This window comes from Rutilus rutilus (genome assembly GCF_951802725.1).
Source record: "Rutilus rutilus genome assembly, chromosome: 6".
NCBI lineage: Eukaryota > Metazoa > Chordata > Actinopteri > Cypriniformes > Leuciscidae > Rutilus > Rutilus rutilus.
Genome location: NC_140214.1, coordinates 30,828,791 through 30,849,406, shown reverse-complemented (window position 1 = coordinate 30,849,406; position 20,616 = coordinate 30,828,791). Strand labels below are relative to the sequence as shown.

At 37.5% G+C, this 20,616-nt stretch overlaps 1 protein-coding gene across 1 annotated transcript in view; it reads left to right on the top strand.

Moving 5' to 3' along the window:
- Positions 1-20,616, top strand: part of ak5 (adenylate kinase 5) — a 188,305-nt gene that overhangs the window by 16,244 nt on the left and 151,445 nt on the right. The window contains exon 6 of the mRNA XM_084412352.1: positions 9,285-9,476. Coding sequence (XP_084268478.1) covers positions 9,285-9,476 — 192 coding nt within the window. The remainder of the gene's footprint in view (positions 1-9,284; positions 9,477-20,616) is intronic.

Here is a 20,616-nt window from a genome sequence, read left to right as displayed (position 1 = left end):
GAATCAGCAGGTTTTAAGGAATGATTCAGTGACAATGACTTGAATCGATTTTAGTTTCAATTTAAACAATTTTTCAAATAATTTCATATTTCTATATTTAAAATTTAATATTAAAAAAATAAGTCTCATATCATTATTAATTCAATTGTAATTGCAATGTAAATGCATTCATGGCACATAAACTGTCTGATAAATACAGGCTAAATGCCACTTAAGATTCAACATCTGTCACCACTGCAATGCAAAGATGGATTTTGTTAATACTTATTTTATTTGATTGGTAAAAGTGTCTTATGATTGCAATTGTCAAAACTTGATTCAATCTGACACAAAAGATGATGCCCTGGAAATCAGTTTAAGGGGGAAAGTATCACCTCTTTATTGAAAAGCTCATTTCCGTCACTAGGGTTTTTACATGATACAAGCTCATAAATGGCACATTCCTGTATATTACCAAAGTAAATGTTAAGTGATGGCTGGCTTTACCGATCCTTTAATTAGTGTACTTCCTGTCTGCTGGCTGTCACGGTTTAATTGGGACCCAGATTCAGGCATAGATTCCCCTGTGAGCATATCCTTATTCTCTCTATTTCTGCCTTTTCCTGGAGGTGCCGGAACAGTCAGTGAGAGAATTTATGAGTGAAAGCATGCCAAAAAAAATCTTGAATTTTGTGTGACAGGCTGCACCTCGCAAGCCTTCTGGGGAACAGACAGCAGTCACCAGCACAACAGCCATCATTCAGCACAGTCTTTCAGCTTTTCTCAACACTTTATTACTCAACATGTTTTATCCAGTAGGCTACGTGTACTTCATGTAATATTGTCTATAATAGTTTAATTCATAACCACTTGAGTAAAATGTCAAAAATGTAATATGACAGATTAAACCAAATACATTACAGTAGGTTACACTTTGACACTGTCACATGGATGGCATAGATAGATAGATAGATAGATAGATAGATAGATAGATAGATAGATAGATAGATAGATAGATAGATAGATAGAGACAGACATACATACATACATACATACATAGATAGATAGACACATACATAGATAGATACATACATAGATAGATACATACATACATACATACATACATAAATATACATACATACATACATACATACATACATAGATACATAGACACATACATACATAGATAGATACATACATAGATAGATACATACATACATACATACATGCATACATAAATATACATACATACATACATACATACATACATAAACATACAAACATACATAAACATACATAGATACATAGACAGATTGATTGAAGTTTTTAGGAACATAATATAATTAAACATTTTAATTATTTTAATTATGAATTTGTTTTATGCGTTTTGTTTAAAAAAATGCACAGTATGCAACAAGTGTCCAAGAAGAAGAGTGCACATTTTAGTGAGGATAATTAATATATATATATATATAAAGATATAAATATAATATATATATATATATATATATATATATATATATATATATATATATATATATATATATATATATATATATATATATATATATATATATAAATTATAATGATTTTCTTAGTGTAAGTTTATGAGTTAACAAGAAAAGATGAAATTTATTACAGGGGAAATTGTTACTTTTTAAGTTAAACTCAAATGGGAAAAATATTCCATCCTTAGGATTATGGTTAAATGGATATTTTAATAAAAAAATAATTAATTCAGTTATTATTTATTTACTCACACCCATGCTGTCCCAAACCTGAATGACTGTCATTCTTCAGTGGGACACAAATGAAGATCTTAAAAAAAAGAAAAGAAAAAAAGTTGGACCTTTATTGTATGGGCATTCAAAATATATTATTTTTTTAATCCACAGAAGAAAGTCACATGTTTGGCACAACATGAGGGTAGTGACAAAATCATTTTTGGATTAAATATAATTGTAAGGTACCAACTGCCAAAAAGACATAACAAAATAACTTGAAATAAAAAAAGAATTTAGCAAAATACATTGAAGAAAAAAGAAAAACAAGGTTTTCATTTGATTCTGATGGCTAAAAATCTTTGAGGGATCCTTATGGAACAAATATGGAGGGTGTGAGATTAGCTAGATTTAATGAAAGCATAGAATACAATGAAGCCAGATCAGAGAAGACGGAAACACATTTTCCAATGCAGGAGATTATATGAATAACAATGAGTCTTTTTGTTATTATTATTGTGTGTTTGTGGGATGGAGAAAGGTTTGAACAGGCTCTAGACTATGTGTTGTGTGACAGTGTTCGGTGACCAGGCAACCAATAACGGTGTCACCACAGCTAACCTCAGTAACTGAATTAGCTTTGACTCTCACAGAATAGAGATGAGCAGCAGCAATGAAGGGATTTAAAACCCAATTATGAGATGAGCACTGAATGAGAGGGGATCAGACCACAGCTTAAACAGGGATCATTATAGGATTACCAAATATCTACACAGTGAGCAAACCTGAGAGACACTGTCTTTCCAGCCTTTTCAAATGTCAGCTAAATATTATTCCTGTATGTCAGTCCTGGAGAAGGTGGCATGGACTTACTCAGCCATATCCATATATGTGCTGAGTATTACAAAAGATTGACTATTCAGTAAAAAGGCTGTCATATATATCATATGTTATAGGGATACTTGTAACGAGTCATCCACTGAGAGGCAGGTTGAACGAACTCATGTGCAGTGAACAAATACAAAAACAAGATGATGATTAGACTTAACTTGTTCATGGCATAAACAGATGCACCAAATAAACTTCAAAATAAAAGACATGAAAACATGAACTGAGACAAAAATCTAACCAGACATGACATATCCCGCCTCAAAGGGAGGAAACAGACAATTATAACAATACAGTTCTGGAGGGTGGATGAGAAGGGGGAGGTGTGGAGGTTCAGGCACATGAAGAAGAAGGGGGGGTCAGGATTATGGCATGGCGGTGGACCTGGACCATGATGCAGGGAACAAGACCATGGATCCTGGAGCAGAGGCGGGCCTGGACCATGGAGGATCAGGTGGACGTGGTGAAGCTAGTGCAGATGAGCACCAGGGTGGAGCCGGCAGGTGACCTCCTCGGCAGAGCGTAAGACCGTGTCCATGTCCATTACAGGGAACACAGAAAGTTCATGGATGGCCTCCAATGCCATGACATGGAGACACAGAAACTTCGTAGATAGCCTCAGTGGCTATGACACGTGGCACAGTGAGTTTGTAGACAGCCTCTGTACCCTCGCCTCGGGTGAAGTGTGTATGGCCCAGCACACAAAATGGTGGCTACCAACACTGGAAGCTCTGAGGACAAGGGAAATAACTCTGGGATCACCGGGCTAAAGAATGCTGGGAAATAGCTTGAATGTAACTCTATACCCTTGCTTAATTTAGTATACGCGGTTCTATGAATATGCAAATCAGACCCGCCTCCACTCACACCAGAATCAGAGTAGGTGTCCACGTCACTGTTATTAGATGGGTTTCTTTTGTAATTTTTCTGTCCCAACCAGACATTGGTGGGCACCATTTGCACTAGTGTAACACTCAGTATTTTTTATTTTATTTATAGTTTTAGTTTTTATAAAAAAACACTGGTCAATGTATCATGTTTTTCATTGTGCAATTTGATTTACTCCATCATACTGTTCAAAATATATAGGCTGATAGAGCTCAGTCTAACATTATTAGAAATTATTAAGAATTACCAATTAGCTCGCATTAGTCGATGAAGATTAGTGACATAACGGAGACATTTAATATGTATTGATCTGTTGCAAAACATTTTAACATATCAATAAAATATCAATTTAAGTTACTGTTAATTCAAGTGTGCAACTAGTGAAAACACAAAATATATATATGCCATATAGTTATTAGGAAAAAATGCCATATAGTAAAATTAGAAAAATGTGTAAATGTGTGGAGACAAATTGTAAAAACACAATATGAAACAGGCTTTACATGGGGCCAAATGTATTACGAAGAGCCCTGTGCACACATACTAGTTTTATAGAAATTACAGCAACAGAAATGTAGTATTAATTATTAGTTTTGCATGATTAATTTAACATTATATATATTTTTTTTTTTACCTAGAGTAGCCCTCTGCAGAGTCACATGTCCACATTCAAGAATTTCATACATGAGCTTAAACAGCTCCCCTTTTACAGAAAGTTTAGATCACAAATGACAGTCATGACCTAAATGTGATTTTCATTTGCATTAGTAATACATTTTTTATGCCTTCAGTCGCACACACACTTAAGCTCCAAGGATCTCCAGTCTTGACTCATTTTGAGTCAGACATAAACAGTTGAGTGAACTGTTAACTGAAGACTCGCTTTGACCGGATCATTGAATCAATGAGTTGTTGACTCAAGCCCAGCTGCAGTCTGTTCAGTCTAATTGGTTCAGCGATTTTCAAATCATTTCAACAGGTTCATTTAAAATAATTGCTAATAAATGTCTGTCTTTAATATTAATCCAAACAGAACACTCAGGAGATAAACTTATAACACAACCACATATAAATTGACACAAACAGGAACTGAACACAATGAAAATGAAACCAAAACAGAGTGTAGCTGTGACAGGATTCCCCCCCTCCTGGAAGGCGCAGCCAAGGAGGTGGTTCTGGAGGTGGACGAGGGGCTGGAGAAAGACGGGAGACAGGAACAGGTGCCAGCAGGAGAAGCCAAGTTGGTGATGATGATTGGAAGTGCCAGGGAGGCGAGGATGAGGAGTAGCCAGGTGGTGATCCAGATTACAGTGAGGATGAAAGCAAACGGCTGAGTCTACGGATCAAGCCATGGTGGAGACTTGGCTGACAACAGCCGGTGGACGACTGATGGAGATGGATCCAATGGAAGTGGAGCCCTAGGCGCAGACGGAGACGTGGAGTCAAAGTGTCAGAGGACTGAGGTGAAGCCGGTGTGACTGAGGACCAAGGCGAAACCGGAGGGAAGGCGGAGCCCAGTAGAGCCAAAGGGGTGGAGAGACGGAGCGCAGCAGGAAGTCTGTGGTGCAGGCAGGGTGACATCTGACCAAGACGGAGCCGGAGGGGCGAGAGAACCTGGTGGAGCCATAAGGATGATGGTATCTGGTGGAGCCAAGGTAGGGAGGTGCCATTGTGGAGCCATCGGGTCGACGGAACAAGGTGGAGTGACTGGATCAGCGGCTGGATGTGATCAGACATTTCATGACACTCGGCCTTTGGGGGCAATGTTTGGCTCTGTCCTCCTTTTAGGCTTTGACTCATACATCGTGGCTTGCTCAAGCTCTTCGTCTACGGTTGGCTCAGGGGTTGCGTCTTTAAGGGTGGTCTGGCTGGGCTATGGGTGGCAGGCTGTGATGAATAAGCCACCATGCTGGAGAACCCAGCCCAAATACTCCAACCAACTCCTCTGTTCGGGTAGGAGTAGGAGACGCATTTCTGGTGAATCCATGCAGAGCATAACTGTGACAATTTCTTAGTGGAAATTGATTTATTCAGGTCAAAATAAGAAGCAATGTTCTTATGAAATGCAGTGGAATAAAAAGTACATTATGCCTTGGAATGTAGTGAAGTAAACTTAAACATTTCAGAACATAAAAATACTCATACCACAACTGCTTGCCCTCACATTTTGGTAAATCTGTTTGACTTTCTTTCCTTTGTGAATAAATAAATAAATAAATAAAAAATCAGCTGTTTTGTCTGTACAGTGAAAACCAATGGGGTCTAAAACAACACTGGAGACATTTTGGACTGGTTTTAGCTCATTCAATTCTAATTCTACTACTGTTACTTTTTTAAACAACAACTTCCGATTTCCAACTGGCAGACAGAAAATTTGTTGACTTACTTTTAGGGTGAGACACAAGCCATAGAGACTTATTCTTTTGGACAGCAGTGTTTGGAGTTTTTCCGCTGACTTAGTTTGTTGTTTTAGTGGCCTTTACTGTCAAATTAATAAAATCCTATGTGCTCATAATGGTTTTCATTCTTTTCGGCACTAAAGGGCCTTTGCAAATGTGGCGTTATAAGCTTGAGGTTGTTTCAACAAGATGTTTTCTGAGTGCAGTTGGCATGTAGTAGCACAGAGTTTTAACTGAGGGCGAAATACTAACGCTCTGCACTGACAGGAATTAGCAAGACCTCAGCTCTGTTTACTTAAAAGGCTAGTTCAAAATAAAAATTCTGTTGTCCCAGATTTCTGTGAAATTCATACATGTTTGGAACGACATGAGGGTGAGTAAATACTGAATTTTCGTGTTTGGGGGGAATTATTCTTTACAATAGTTGGATCTAACAATAGGTGAAATTTACAGAAGCATGATAATGACTGACTGGAATGAATGAGGTGGTAAAAAACAAATGGAAACTAACACTATTAATAGATTTTGAAGATTAGAAAAAAAGGTAAATCTGCAGAGAGACAAGTGAGAAGAGCGGGACAGGAGCATTTCTCAGAGGGTTATGATCACAGGTAGATTGGCAGTCTGTCTTGTGTATTAGCCTACGCATCGGGAGGTATAATTGACGGGGGCTCTGAGGGTTCTTCTAGGTGTAATACCCTTTAAAACAAAACGTCAGACATTTTCTAACAACCCTAAGGGACAGCGCCTTTTTATCTTCACTTCACGGCGTCCCACGAGACCATATCCAGCTTCTTTTGATTTAGCTTGCACTGCTTTATGAATTGATTCAGGATGAAACGTATGTGCTTCAAAGGAATCCAGAACATCTGACCTTCTATATACAGTTTGTATAAAGACCTTTCGTATAAAGAGTTCACATGCTCAATGACACAAATGTGAAAAGTGACCTAGAAATAGTGCAGAATATCAAATATATCTTAAATATTTTATAAGCCATATAAAACAATTTTTTTTTTTTTTTTCACATTTGAATTGTATCATTCTTAGCTTTGGTTGCATGGAAAAGAACTGCCTAGATATTCTGCTAACCTGGGTTCCATGGAAGCAACCCACAAAACACATAGTTTACCTGAATAACCAACATTGCTGTCATTTAGCATAGCAAATTTTCAACGTATCATGATTTAGATTATAATTAATATATTTACATATTTTATTAAGTGTATAAAGCTTTTTATATAAAAAATCAACAAGACTGACCAATTTTCCCACCTTAGTTATCAAATCAGTTGACCTTTCACTGATGATGTGACCTCTCCAGATCTGTCCGGTTTTAAAGATAAGTTTGGAGTGAATGGCAGGAACAGATTCTAGTTTAAATGGCAAAAATATATTTCAGTGTCTTAGCTTTCACTGACATTTTGCCTGCCATGCTTCTGTTGAGATAATCATCATGCTTTTCTTTTTTGTGACAGGCTTTAAGGCATTTATGAACTGAAATTTGTAGTCTTTTTTTTCCCCTCCAGTGATTATTTAAGTACACATTCCCAAAAGGCTTCCCAGCAGACAACTGGTTAAGAGTATGGCAGTGCATTTCATCAAATATCTTCCTTTTGAGGTCATCATTTTGTTAAGACTTATTGCAAATAAACTGCTGCCAGTTTGGCACATAGACAAAAGATAAAGTTAAAGCATTCAGTGTATTGTTTTTTTTAAATATATTCCCAGTCTTCAATTAGTTGAATGACAAGCAGAGAAACCCTCAATTAACGTTAAAAAATATTTAACGCAATTAGAGCAGCATCCGTTTTTTTTGTGTCATCCTTTGGCTAGCATTACATTATATGATCACGCTCTTATTCATGCCAATGCTTTTAAACCATTAAAGTACGACAAAACAAAAGAGAACGCGGTGGCTGTGAATGTCCTGACGCACACGCACAGAAAGACACGCGCCAGTATCGTGCGCACAGACAGTGCGCCAGAATCGAGTTCTCTTTTGTGCTTGAATGTTCAAAAACACACACAATTATGCCAAAATGTCAGTTTTTCCGAGTATCATCATGAGAACAGTCTTAAATGAACATAGAGAGTTGTGAGAAAATATGACGCAATCAATTATGAAGTATGAAGTTAATCAATATGAAGTTAATCAAAGAACAAAGGTAACAGAGAAAATATCTTGACTAAAGCACTTTTGTAGATTTAATAAGGATTAATCTATATTTAATTTATAATTTATGCAGTGCAGACTTTTTGATAACTTTATTACATTTCTGAATATTTCCTACCTGTTAGACATTTATTACAGGTTTATGTGAGGATTGTTTTAAGTTCAATTACACTGTAATGTTGATTGGCTATAATTAATGTTTTAAATTGAAAAAAAACTAAAACAACAACAATAAATTTCAATGAGACATCAGTATCAGTGATACTGGCCTTCATTAATGTGGAGATTAACTTTGAATTTATTACATTATAAAATGTATGTATATGTATATGTATAATAAGGATGTAGTGTAACGACGGCCAATTCCAGGAATGCAGTAATATTTTGTTGGTAGTACCAGTTTGCAAGTTGTTAACACTTCGGAAAAAATAATAATTTGTCGTTACACTACATCCTTATGCATCGCTTTCTGCCAGGACTTTTACGTGCTTTTTCCAAAGTGACGTCGACGTGCGGGTTAGCAGTAGCATTAGCCATCAGGCAAGCGTTATTTAAATAAACTCCTGATGTACTTACAAACTTTCCAATGCCTTGTTTTATGAGTACAGAACCTATTTGTACTACTGTAGAAGTTTGGTACCAATCTGGGTATTATTAGTGGGGTAATTTGCAAGAGACAGCCTAGGTTCCATTAGCGCCTGCACTAAGCCATTCGGCTGATATCTCTAAATAAGCTCTAACTTTAATAATGTTCGACCAAGGGAAAAAAGGCTTCTGGGGGGGTGTTTGGCTCAAGGTCATGGTGCAACCCTAGGTTGATTTTACTCCGAACCATCCCTTTAACTGTGTCGGTAACCATAACAACCGACTCTTGTTTTTTAATTTCTCTACCAGATTTATTCTCAACTAAACAATATTGTTGTGCACAATAAAGCCTTCAATGTAAAATAAGACCGTGAGATTTCTGTAAAGCCTCAGTCATACAAAATACTGAGCATTTCCTGTGGTTTCATGTGTGAACGTTACGACTAAGACACCTGATGTATGCTTATTTGCCGCTCATGCGTTAGACATATGAGAGCAGAGTGGCACTTAATAGCTATGTCTTCACAGATCACCACAGCCAGTCACTTTGAACTTGATTGCCAGAAGGTGAATGAGCCCACGAGTATCAACTTAAACTGAGACATTGCTAGTTAGGAGACACTCACCTGCTTTGTTCTGTTTCTGTAGATCTGCACTCCAGACCTGGTGGTGTTTCTATCCTGCTCTAACCAGCGTCTGAAGGAGCGTCTGGAGAAGCGTGAGGAGCAGCAGGGTCGCCCAGATGACAACCCTAAAGCTATCGATCGACGCTTGACTAATTTCAAACAGAATGCCATCCCCTTGGTCAAATACTTCCAAGAAAAAGGCCTCATCATCACAGTAAGGAATATTTTTGGGTATATTACTCGAAAGTTAGTAAGACTCAAATGGGAGACTTGGAATTGGATAGGACTTCATAATCGAGTAATATATTGACAGAATTTAAGGGTTCCCTTGAGAAAAAGTACAATTTAGCATACTTTTAAAAAGAGTACTCATTACTAGTGTTGCACGGTGTACCGATACTTCAAAAGTATCGCGATACTCGGAAATTAAAAACGTCACGATACCTAAATATATCAGTATCGATACTTAAAAAAAAAATTTTTTATAAAAACGCCTCCCAATGGACGTCTGTGTTTTTTTTTCTTTTTCTGACGCACCCAGCAAAGAAGCTGCCGCTGTCAGTGTCATGTGACAAAACACTACAGCGAGATGGCTGCGTGCGAGCACTAGTGGTCCACGACTCGTAGAAAAAGATGACGCGAGGAGTGACATAATTATGGAAGTACTTTGCCTACCTTGCTCTGTTGCACGGTGCACCGATACTTCAAAAGTAAATCGGAAATTAAAAACGTCACGATTCCTAAATTTATTAGTATCGATACTTCTAAGAATGACCGCGTTCCAGATTTGAGACCGGCGACACACTGGCTGCGTGGCGTGTCCGTTTTTATTTCGGCTCCCATGTTAACTGCCTGCGTGACTCAGGCGCAGCTCGAGCGCGCGCGGAAAACGCGTGCATTCTAGAAATAGAACTGACGCCTATTTTTCAAGCGACACACAAGCGTGTTGGAAGCGTTTCCAGGCAAAATAGAAGAGGAAAAGATGTTTCTATGTCATTTTGACACGAATACATATTAATAAATGACATTTTGATGTTTGAAAGTCTCTAGGTTTTGACATAAATAATACAATATAAATGTGATTTAAAAAATATTATCGATTTTCCAATATTGCACCTCTCAATACAGAACGAAATATATATATATATTTTTTTAAACCTTTATTTAACCAGGGAAATATCACATTGAGATAAATATCTCATTTACAAGTGTAGTAGCCAAATTCTGTAGCCTATTTTGCCGTCAACACTGCCTACGTTGTCTTTGCTGCTATATATTTATGTTTAACATGAAGTATAGGCCTTCCACAACTCTATCCCCAATATGTCAATATAATCACCAATGAGGCTTATCATATGTTACCAATATTAAACATTGTTTAATATAATCGCTGTTAATATTTTCATTCAAAGTTCAGAATCAAGATAAAGTTATTACTGGTAACTCTTATTTTTCTTATGATAAATGAGATAATGCTGCTAAAGTGATTATTTTTTTTACCTTGAATGTCATTGCTCTAATTTATTTTTTATATTTTGATATTTCATATTTTGTTCAAATGTTTAATATATATGCTGTTCATATGTTCATTTATTAGTGTGTTATATGATTAGAATGTTGTCCCGGTTTTAAAATAAAGCACAGCAATCATATTTGAGAGTGTTTCTCCCTTTTCAGGAAAAGTATCGAAAAAGTATCGAAATCGCAATACTTGACATGGTATCGGTATCGAAACAATAATTTTGGTATCGTGACAACACTACTCATTACAGAATTAATACACTTTAAAAGATTATACTCCAGTGCAAACTGAACGTAATGTTTTAGTACACACATTAAATGACAACACCTTATAATTTAAAGTCACATTTAATTAAGTTAATTTAAAAGTAAAGTGTAGCCTACTGTGAATGTACTGACGTGCAATTATGCTAAACTAAAATATATTTTAATGCCATTTCTATGGAAACTTGCATGTATTTAAATTTTTAATTTTTAATTACACATTTGTAATGATGTTGCAATTTAGTACATTTAAAATATATTAACTTTACATCTAATATCAAACAACACACTACAGTTAAAATTATTATCAAGTACTTTACATGTGCTTTAGTATGTTAGTCAACACATCAAAATAAGTGTACTTCTTTATAGCATTACAAAAAAGTATTAAAACATTATGATTATGAAAAAATTAAAACTTTAAAAACTTAAAAGTGTACTTATAGGTGTTTAACAGTCACGAAAATGTATACTCTTTAAGTACACTTAATTAGCCTTTTAATTCATTAATATTATATTAACTGCAAGTATATAATGTATTAAGCACACTTATAGTTCACACAAAAAATCTGTCATTTGTTTGCCCTCATGTTGCTCCAAAGCCATAAGACTTTTGTTCATCTTTGAAAATCAAATGAAGATATTTTTAATTTTGTCCCTCCATTCAAAGTCCACTTTCATTCTTAAAAAAGTTCTTAATGACATCGTAAAAGTAATCCATATGAACTAAGTTCAATCCAAGTCTCTTGAAGGGACATGATCACTTTATATGATGAATATATTTCATTTAGGCTTTTATGCACATACAAACATTGATCAGTCTTATTAACATATAAATATTGTTCATGAAATGACATGAGGGCGAGTAACTGATGATAGTATAGGATAGGATTGGATCTGAAAAACTAAACCTCTTTTTAACCATTTGTAACTTGTAGAATACCAGTTAATGCATTTTGTAATGAAGGCTGAACAGAGCAATTGCTGTAAATAGAGCCATACATTATTCCTATATTATATACTTTATAAATGTGTTCATTAAAAGTGCATAATTTCAGGCTATTGTGTTGATAATGTCAGGCATCATGCGGATCGTGTGCATTTATCTTGCAAATTAGTGTAGATAATGGCATGCATCATGTGGATTATGTGCATTTATCTTGCAAATTAGTGTAGATAATGGCATGCATCATGTGGATTATGTGCATTTATCTTGCATATTAAACTGGTATCATTTGACATCTATAATACACCTGTGCACATTTCAAGATTGATGTCTGGCAATCCCAGCAGCATATAGACCACCACATCATCCCAGTGCTGTCAGTCTCATTAAGACATGCTCTTTATCACTCTGAGTAATTAATACAGACAAATAGGGTGATCTGGGACAGGGCGGAAATTAAAGGCAGTTAGATCCAGCATGTGTCAGGATCCCAATGGAGTAACTTATTTAACAAGCTGGAGCTCTTCTCAGTTACTAAACAAAGGTGATGAGGATGTGTTATTACAAATGGGTAAAGAATTTTCAAGAAACAGATACGATTTAGGAGACGCATATAAAAATACAAGGAGCGAGGGAATTGAGAAAGGAGCAATGCAATAAACTTCAAATCATAGTTTCATTCCGAGGGTTCATTTGGGAAACACTGAATGTGTCACTTCGTACTTTATTATTTTCTATCTTAAAATGGCTGCATGGTAAAGGTTCTTGCTCAAAATTTGATTGAAGCTAAAACATGTAAACCAAAATATTATGTTACTAAATGGATTTTTTATATATCTTTAACAGACATTTAGAAAAATAGACATTAACTATTTTTGAAAGGAGCATAACTTTTTGGAGGGATAGTGAAAAGCAAAATGATTCCCTTTTGAGTGAACTTGCAGTGCATCAAAGAAGATACAACAGGGAACACCTCTGTGTAATTGCGTCTGAAGTACAGTATGTGTGAAACTAGTCCAATCTTGACATAGCATTTGTGACGGTTATATGGTGGCAGGTCAGGCTGGTGCATGTCTGCACACTATGGCCATCATGCAGACATACCAAGCTGACCTGCTTAGAGAATTAGATGAGGCCAAAGATGCCAGTCTCAATGATATTAAAGTGCTGCTCCATGGAGTTTGCAGGGCACTGAACTCAGTATCTGCAAAGTATCCGAGGTTAGTATCGAGAGACTGGTTCTCCTAGTTGATTACATAGAACCATGGAAACTTCTACACAATGTGTCTCAGTGGGTCGGTGGGAAAAGGTTGCAGGATCCAGTTTGGGTCCCGTCCACCAAGGTTCAACGGTATCTTAAAAACTGTTGTGGACCCCGGGCAGGGTAGGGTGCAAGAAATGTACAGTCCTTCTTGGCAAATGAAAATAGAGCACATTCCTCCTCTCAAGAAGGGAGTCCAAATTCTTACTTCATTGTCCAGTGCTTCATTGTTCCAAAGAAGGATCGGGGGTTGTTTCCCATTCTAGATCTGTGGCACTTAAAGCGGTCTCTGAGGAGATTCAGGTTCAAGATGTTAACAAACCCCTTGATCGTGAGTCAAATCAAGTCAGAGGACTGGTTTGTCATGAAAGATATGAGGGACGCATACTTCCACATCCTTTCACAACACAGGAATTTCCTGAGGTTTGCTTTTGGGGGCAAAGCATTCTTCTGTCAACAGACTCTTCCATTCGGCTTAGCATTATCCCCTCGCAACTTAACGAAATACATGGATGCAGCACTGGCTCCATTGAGACTCCAGGGTATTTGTGTCCTCAATTACATAGACGACTGCTTAATTCTAGCTCAGTCTCAGGAGATGGCGGTTCGGCATCGAGATGTCGTTCTTGGCCATATATGGTGCTTGGGGTTGAGACTCAATGCTAAGAAAAGTGTGTTATCCCCCCCTGCAGAGAACTAAATTAAATGTGCCCAATGTGCCAACTAACGTGGCTCAGTCTACAGTCCTGCAGGCCTTCCATCCTCCACCTCATGTGTCAGGGGACCAGGAGATGATCCATTTATTTTGTCTGGTCAGGGCTCTATGTGATCTATGGAATCTATGTGCATAGGTCCTCTCAATGGAGGAAGTCGGACCAGCTATTAGTGTGTTTTGGGTCACATAGGAAGGAATCAAAGCAGACAATTAGTAAATAGATCGTCGAGGCAATATCTACAGCTTACGAGGAGGGCGGTTTGCCTACGTCTCTGCTGATTAGGGCGCATTCTACTAGGAGTGTGGCATCTTCTAAAGCCCTGTTATCGGGGGTTTCTCTACAAGACGTCTGTGATTCTGCAGGCTGGGCCTCCTCGCACACATTTATACGATTTTATAGCCTGGACCTTCCTTCTATGCCAGGATCATAAATGCTCTTGTCCTGAGTTGTGCCTTGTGGACAAGTTTCACACCAGACCTTGGAGAGCTTTGAATGCGATGAGAAGTAGGCCCTACCTTGTATTGCATATAGAAATGAACGGGTATCCATTATTGGATTACTGGTCATCCATGAATTTATTTCATAAAAAAAGCTGAAATGGAGTGAATGGGGAAAGGAGCAGTGCGTTGGGAACGAATGTAAAATGGAAGTTATTGGTATGATGATGGATAATGTGACCTAAGGGAAGCATGTAGATGATGAAGAGTAAAGACCCAAATATGGGCAATGAAATTACAGAAGCACACTTTTTAAGTAAGGCAGTAGGGGCCAGATCAAGATGACATGAAGATGAGTTTGGTGCCTTGCTTAGCTCTGAGATATAGGCTGGGGTGGGAGGGTCAAAGTTAGTGAAGGTGCCAGGAGTGAAGGTGGAGAGAAGATCCTCTGAGAGGGTAGGATAGGATATAGACGGGAAGAGATTATATGTATACTATTTTATCTTGAGAGAAGTGTAGAAATGACTCGCAGATCTCAGCTGAGTTATTCATGTCAGGTGCAGGAGGGTTAGTAAGTTTTCTGACTATGGAAAACAGGGTTTTAGGTCGAGAGGAAGCATTTCTAATAAGGGTAGAATAGTAGCTAGAGCGTTCAGTATTTAAAGCAGATTTGAATAGCTCAATATGGTCCTTGTAAGCCGCAAAACGCACACTTAAACCGGTTTTCTTTTAGAGGTGTTCAGTTCAGGAGATGCGAAGTTCAGGAGTAAACCTGGGACTTGTGTGCGTTGAAGGTACAAGTCTACTTTTATGGGGGGCATGAATATCAAGGCCAGTGGAAATGGAGCTATTGTATGTGGCAAGGATATCAATAGAGCTAGTATGTTCAGTAATGTAAGAAAGGTGAGTTTGTACAGATGTGGAAAACAGTAATGGATTCACAGAGTAATGTTAAGTTATGATGGATGTCAACCTAGGGCAAGGAAGAGGTAATTCACAGTTTATTAGTTTACTTCAATGAAAAGATCAGACAGACCAATTTGAAAACCAGGCAAGAAAACATTATGTAAACCAACGTGTGACCTTTTGACTGTGTAGGAAAATCAACTTGCTGTACGAAGTAATTTTTTTCGTACACTGTGAAAAGTTTGCGGGATTCTGCATAATCAGTATCAACGTGTATATTGAAATCACCAAGTAGTAAAACAGAAGAGGACATAGCACAGGTATGATTTAACAGTTCATTCAGTTCACTGAAGAAAAAAAAGAAAAGATTTTGGTGGACGATACAGGGGAATAACAAGCGTTAGAGTCGAAACGAAAATTTTGAGAACTAAATTTTCAAAAGTCAAAGTCTCATAAAAATCAACAGTCTTTACTGAAATGCTGTGGTAGGCAGCAGCCAGGCCACCCTGCAACAACAACAAAAAACCGAACAAGAGGAAAGGAAAAGGTGCCCGTGGCGTTCTCTCACCGGAAACTGAAACTTCTGCTAGTACTCCATTGTCATAAATTATGGAAAATCATGTCAATGGCGAGGAAAGAGTTAACTACTAATCACAGCATTAACCCTTTATGACCTACCATAGAACAGTTCTGCCAGAGTATATCTTTGTATTTTTACATGCTGTGCTGTCATTCTTTTGAGCATTTTCATATGCCATACATCAAAATAATCCTTACTCTCCCAATTTGAAGGCTATATTTGTAATAAATCAATAGTGACTAGATAAATATCTCAAAAGTGCAATAAACAAAAGGAAAAAAAAAATCATATATTTTTTTCTACATATTTTATTCAATACAGAAATTTGATAAATCCCAACCTCAAACTTGTCAATGTGAAAAACGTGCATAAAATGATTTTAAACTATACAGAATTGATTTGAACTGTTTACATAAATTCGTTTCTAAGATACACTCATTTATAGGTCTGTACAAATTGCGTAATAAGCGTTTACAAATACAAAAGAAAAACAAACAAACAAACAAAAAACACAAAACTGCATTGCACATCATTTCTTTCTTTGGCTGCTTACCTGGCTTTCTTCCTGATAAAACAATTTAAAACTATACAGAATTTATTTGAACTGTTTACATAAATTAGTTTCTAAGATACACTCATTTGAGTCTGTACAAATTGCGTAATATGCGTTTACAAAAACAAAAGAAAAACAAACAAAAAAACACACAAAAATGCACTGCACGTCATTTCTTTCTTTGGCTGCACACCTGGCTTTCTCCCTGGGACGGATCTATTCCTTCAAGAAAGTCGGCTTGGTCCTTGAAACGGAATCTGGAGCCGATGAGCAGACGGAGAGTTCATCTTCATCGGACGCAATTAGTATTGCCAAAACATCCGCGTCCGTGTACTTTCGTTTAGACTGTTACGTGCGCGCGTGTGTGTGTGTGTGTGTGAATGTGCTTGCATTTGTAAAAGTGTATTTGTGAGTGTGTAAAGGAGAAATAAATGATAAAATGAAGCAATGATAAAAAGACAATAACGAAAAGAAAGAAACATACCGGTACAGCAAATGGGAGTCAAACGCATGGTCAAATGACGCAGCGTGTGACGTCACAACATGTGACAACCTTTGGGGTCATAGTGCACAGAACGTGATACGTCAATGAGCATCGGAAGACGTAACTATCAATCGCAGATCTACAGAACATGTGTGCAAAGACGTACAATGCATTTTTGTGTGTTTTTTTTTTGTAAACGCATATTACGCAATTTGTACAGACTCATTAGAGGATGAAAACAACGCAATAGGAGCATGTTGGAGGCTTGATCTGAACATGTTACATCTCTGGTTTTGTATGCTAAAATAGTTATTGAGCTAGCGATTTGGTTTCAGTTTCTATAGGCTCTTAAACAGACACACGCAAACGGGAGCGCCGGCGCTCCCGTCGGTCTTAAAGGGTTAATGTGTCTAACTGCGTTCACACTGCAGGGCTTAATGCTCAATTACGATTTTTTTGCAAGGCCGTTCACATTTCCAATTAAATGCGACCATTTGTGATCTCCTGTGTGAACGTGAAATGACCCAGAAGTGACCCGCATGCGCAAAAGAGTACTCAACGGTCAACGACGTCACTTGTTGTTTGCGGAAGTAGCTAAACTTCAACTAACTGTGATTCACTCACACACACACAACACACGAGCGCGCGCAGCGACCGTTACACAAGAGCCAGACAGCAGCCGCTGACCTATCTAATATCAGCACAAATAAGTTAACATAACGTTAGTTTACTCTTATTCACATTGGATATATAATGATGGTGGCCATGGGCTTTTATTTATTTTTTTAATTAACGGGCTCGTCGAGGTCGACCCGTTCGGCAGATTTACCTCAGCTCGACGAATATGCAGTCCGTTTTCAAACCGACGACTACTTCAACGCAGACTTATGACGTTTGTCGCGTATCAATGACGTGCGGGTCGGATACATGCGACCTGGCCGTTCAGACTGAAGTCGCATTTCAAAAGATCGGATACGTATCGGATTTGGACCACATACCCAAGTGGCCTGGGTCGCATTTGAAAAGATCGGATCTGTGTCGTTCAGACTGTCATGAAAAGATCAGATACAGGTCGCATAGGGGCAAAAAAATCGGAATTGGGTCGTTTCAGCCTGCAGTGTGAACGTAGTCTAAGACATGAGCAGTTGTCTTTTTTACTCTGAACACGGTCATAAAGTGCATCACCAGCTGATGAATGATAAAACCATTGACAGCCAATCAGAATCCATCCTGCTTTAAAGAGCTCAAGCATTTAAAGTGGCATATGACAGAACTGCAGCAATTGCTTATAATAAACAGAACTTTTTATTGTCCTTGGTGTGAACTGGCCTTAACACCTTAGTTTGTCCTGCTGTCAGCAGATTCAAGCACGTCGAGTACATCAGAAATTGAACGGGCATCTGTATATTGTATCCAGTCTAGATAGTGTCAGTGATTATAATGGGTTTTATTTGGGCTGCGTCCGAAATCTTAGGCAGCTGACTTCTTGTCTCGGTGCCTAGCAGGCAGCGTTTGCTCGAAGGTACCTCACATAACGGATTTCAAACAGACTTCTGAGACAGTATAATGGTTTAATGATCTACAACAAAATAAAGCCAGCTTTGGTGATAACTAAACAAATATTTAATTACTACAGTAGCATTTCTCACTATAAATTACATCAAAAGTGGAAAACGTTGGTCAAAAACATATCAGAAATAGGGATACAGTAGGAGTCCATTTCTGTCCCCCAAGGTACAATCTACACTAACGTACCCCATAGGGCTTATTATTGGACCTCAAGGTACATATATGTACCTTTTTGAGGGTCAAAAAGCATTAAACAGTACATATATGTACCGTTTCTTTTAAAGGTTAAGGTACAATATTGTACCCTTGAGGGTACAGCCCCCCTAAAGGTACAATTTATGTACTTTATTTTCTGAAAGTGTACATTTAATCACAAACTGACCACCAACCTTGACTTTCAAAAGATACATCTACGCTGCCTTCAAAAATCGATCAAATGAACGTATCTCAGGAGACAGGAAGTGAAGCTATAGGACATAGGAGTAATTTGCAGGTGGGACATGTCCCCACCAATTTGTGACAGAGTCGATATTGTCCCCACCACTGGAAACACCAGTTGACTAGCAGAATATTCATTTAGTTCATTTGTTAAATAAGAGGTGATCTGGCGCTGGAATATGTTGCAATGATACAAAGACCTCTTACTTGTCAAAAGATCAAGGAAAAATCCCTTTCTGATGTCTTGAACCCTTTAAAAGTGAAACACTGAGCTGTAGCCAAAAAATATCCAAGTTTATAAGCTTGCGATAAGCCTAATCTGTCTGCCTATGCATTCTTAAGCACCTCTAGCTCACATTTCAGCCGCTTGTGTGCCAGCACGGAGTGCCATGCCACAGCAACTGGAGAAAAATGACATTTAATCTTGAAATAACGAAAAACCGAGAGCAAAGCATTCATATTCATTTAAGCAGAGTGGATGCTGTTCTCTCTCATTTCAGATGATATTGCCAGGATGAGCAGGTGTTTGGGGATACAGGTGTGTGATATATACCTCAGGAGCACGGTTCTCATTCACAGCGTGCTGCCTGCACTTCACCCTCAAATGAAGCATTTACCGATGGAGATGACACACAAATATTACTCTTCATAATCATACTACCATTGGGAAGCCCAATGAACCTGGAAGTAGGAATATGTTCAAGAAAAAAATATGTTCTGCTGTTTTCCCCTTGACATCAATTCTATATTCACTTCCTGTTTAGAACTGGTTTAATGAACTGATGGTAGATGGACAGCCTGAGTGTCATGGGGTTAGGATTGTTGCATTATTCCAAATAAATAGATTGAGATTCACAAACAAATGTAAAGAGCTTTACAAACCCCACAGAGTGTTGTGTGGACTCCCGCTTTGCAAGGCCATCGCAGCCGAGTGCAATAAAGCTAGATTCTGACAGCACGGCTGTCAGCCCAGACTGCAAATTCTTCAGCGTTTGATGCACTGCCTTTACTGGTGTGGATGAAGGGATGTGTGATGTGAGGATGGGCACATTTCACAACGTGAGCTTAGCAAACACTGACTGAAGCCATTGGATTTATATCATTCCTGCTGTTAAGTGACTGCTCCAAATAGCAAACTAACACATTTTAAACTAATAGATATCCCCATATTTTCCCAGTTGCAAAAAAAAAAAAAAAAAAAAAAAAATGTATTACAAGTTTTCTGAAATGTTATGTTTAAATATGCAAAAGATGCATTATCTAATTAAATACACTCCATTTGCATAAAACATCTTTTTCAAAGTTCTTAAAAAAAATGTTTTTGGACATATTAGAGTCAAAGGTTTTTCAGATGGGATTTTGGATATCTCTTTTTATCACTCCATAAATCATAGAATACTGTCAGAAAAAAAACATTTTCACCATTTTTTTTAGGAATAAAATGTTGTATACAATCAGGCAAATTATATATGAACAAACCCCTATGTAAAAACCTTCAGATTCAGAATAAAGATATAATTTTATAATATAATATAATAAAGATTGTGATTTTAACGGTCAAAGACTGTAAAAATGCTACAGTGAAAAACTGTTAATTGGTTAAGAGAAAGTTTCCGTACTATATACGGTAAACAACTGTGATAGATCTAACGGTACATTTAATGTAATTTTACTGTAAA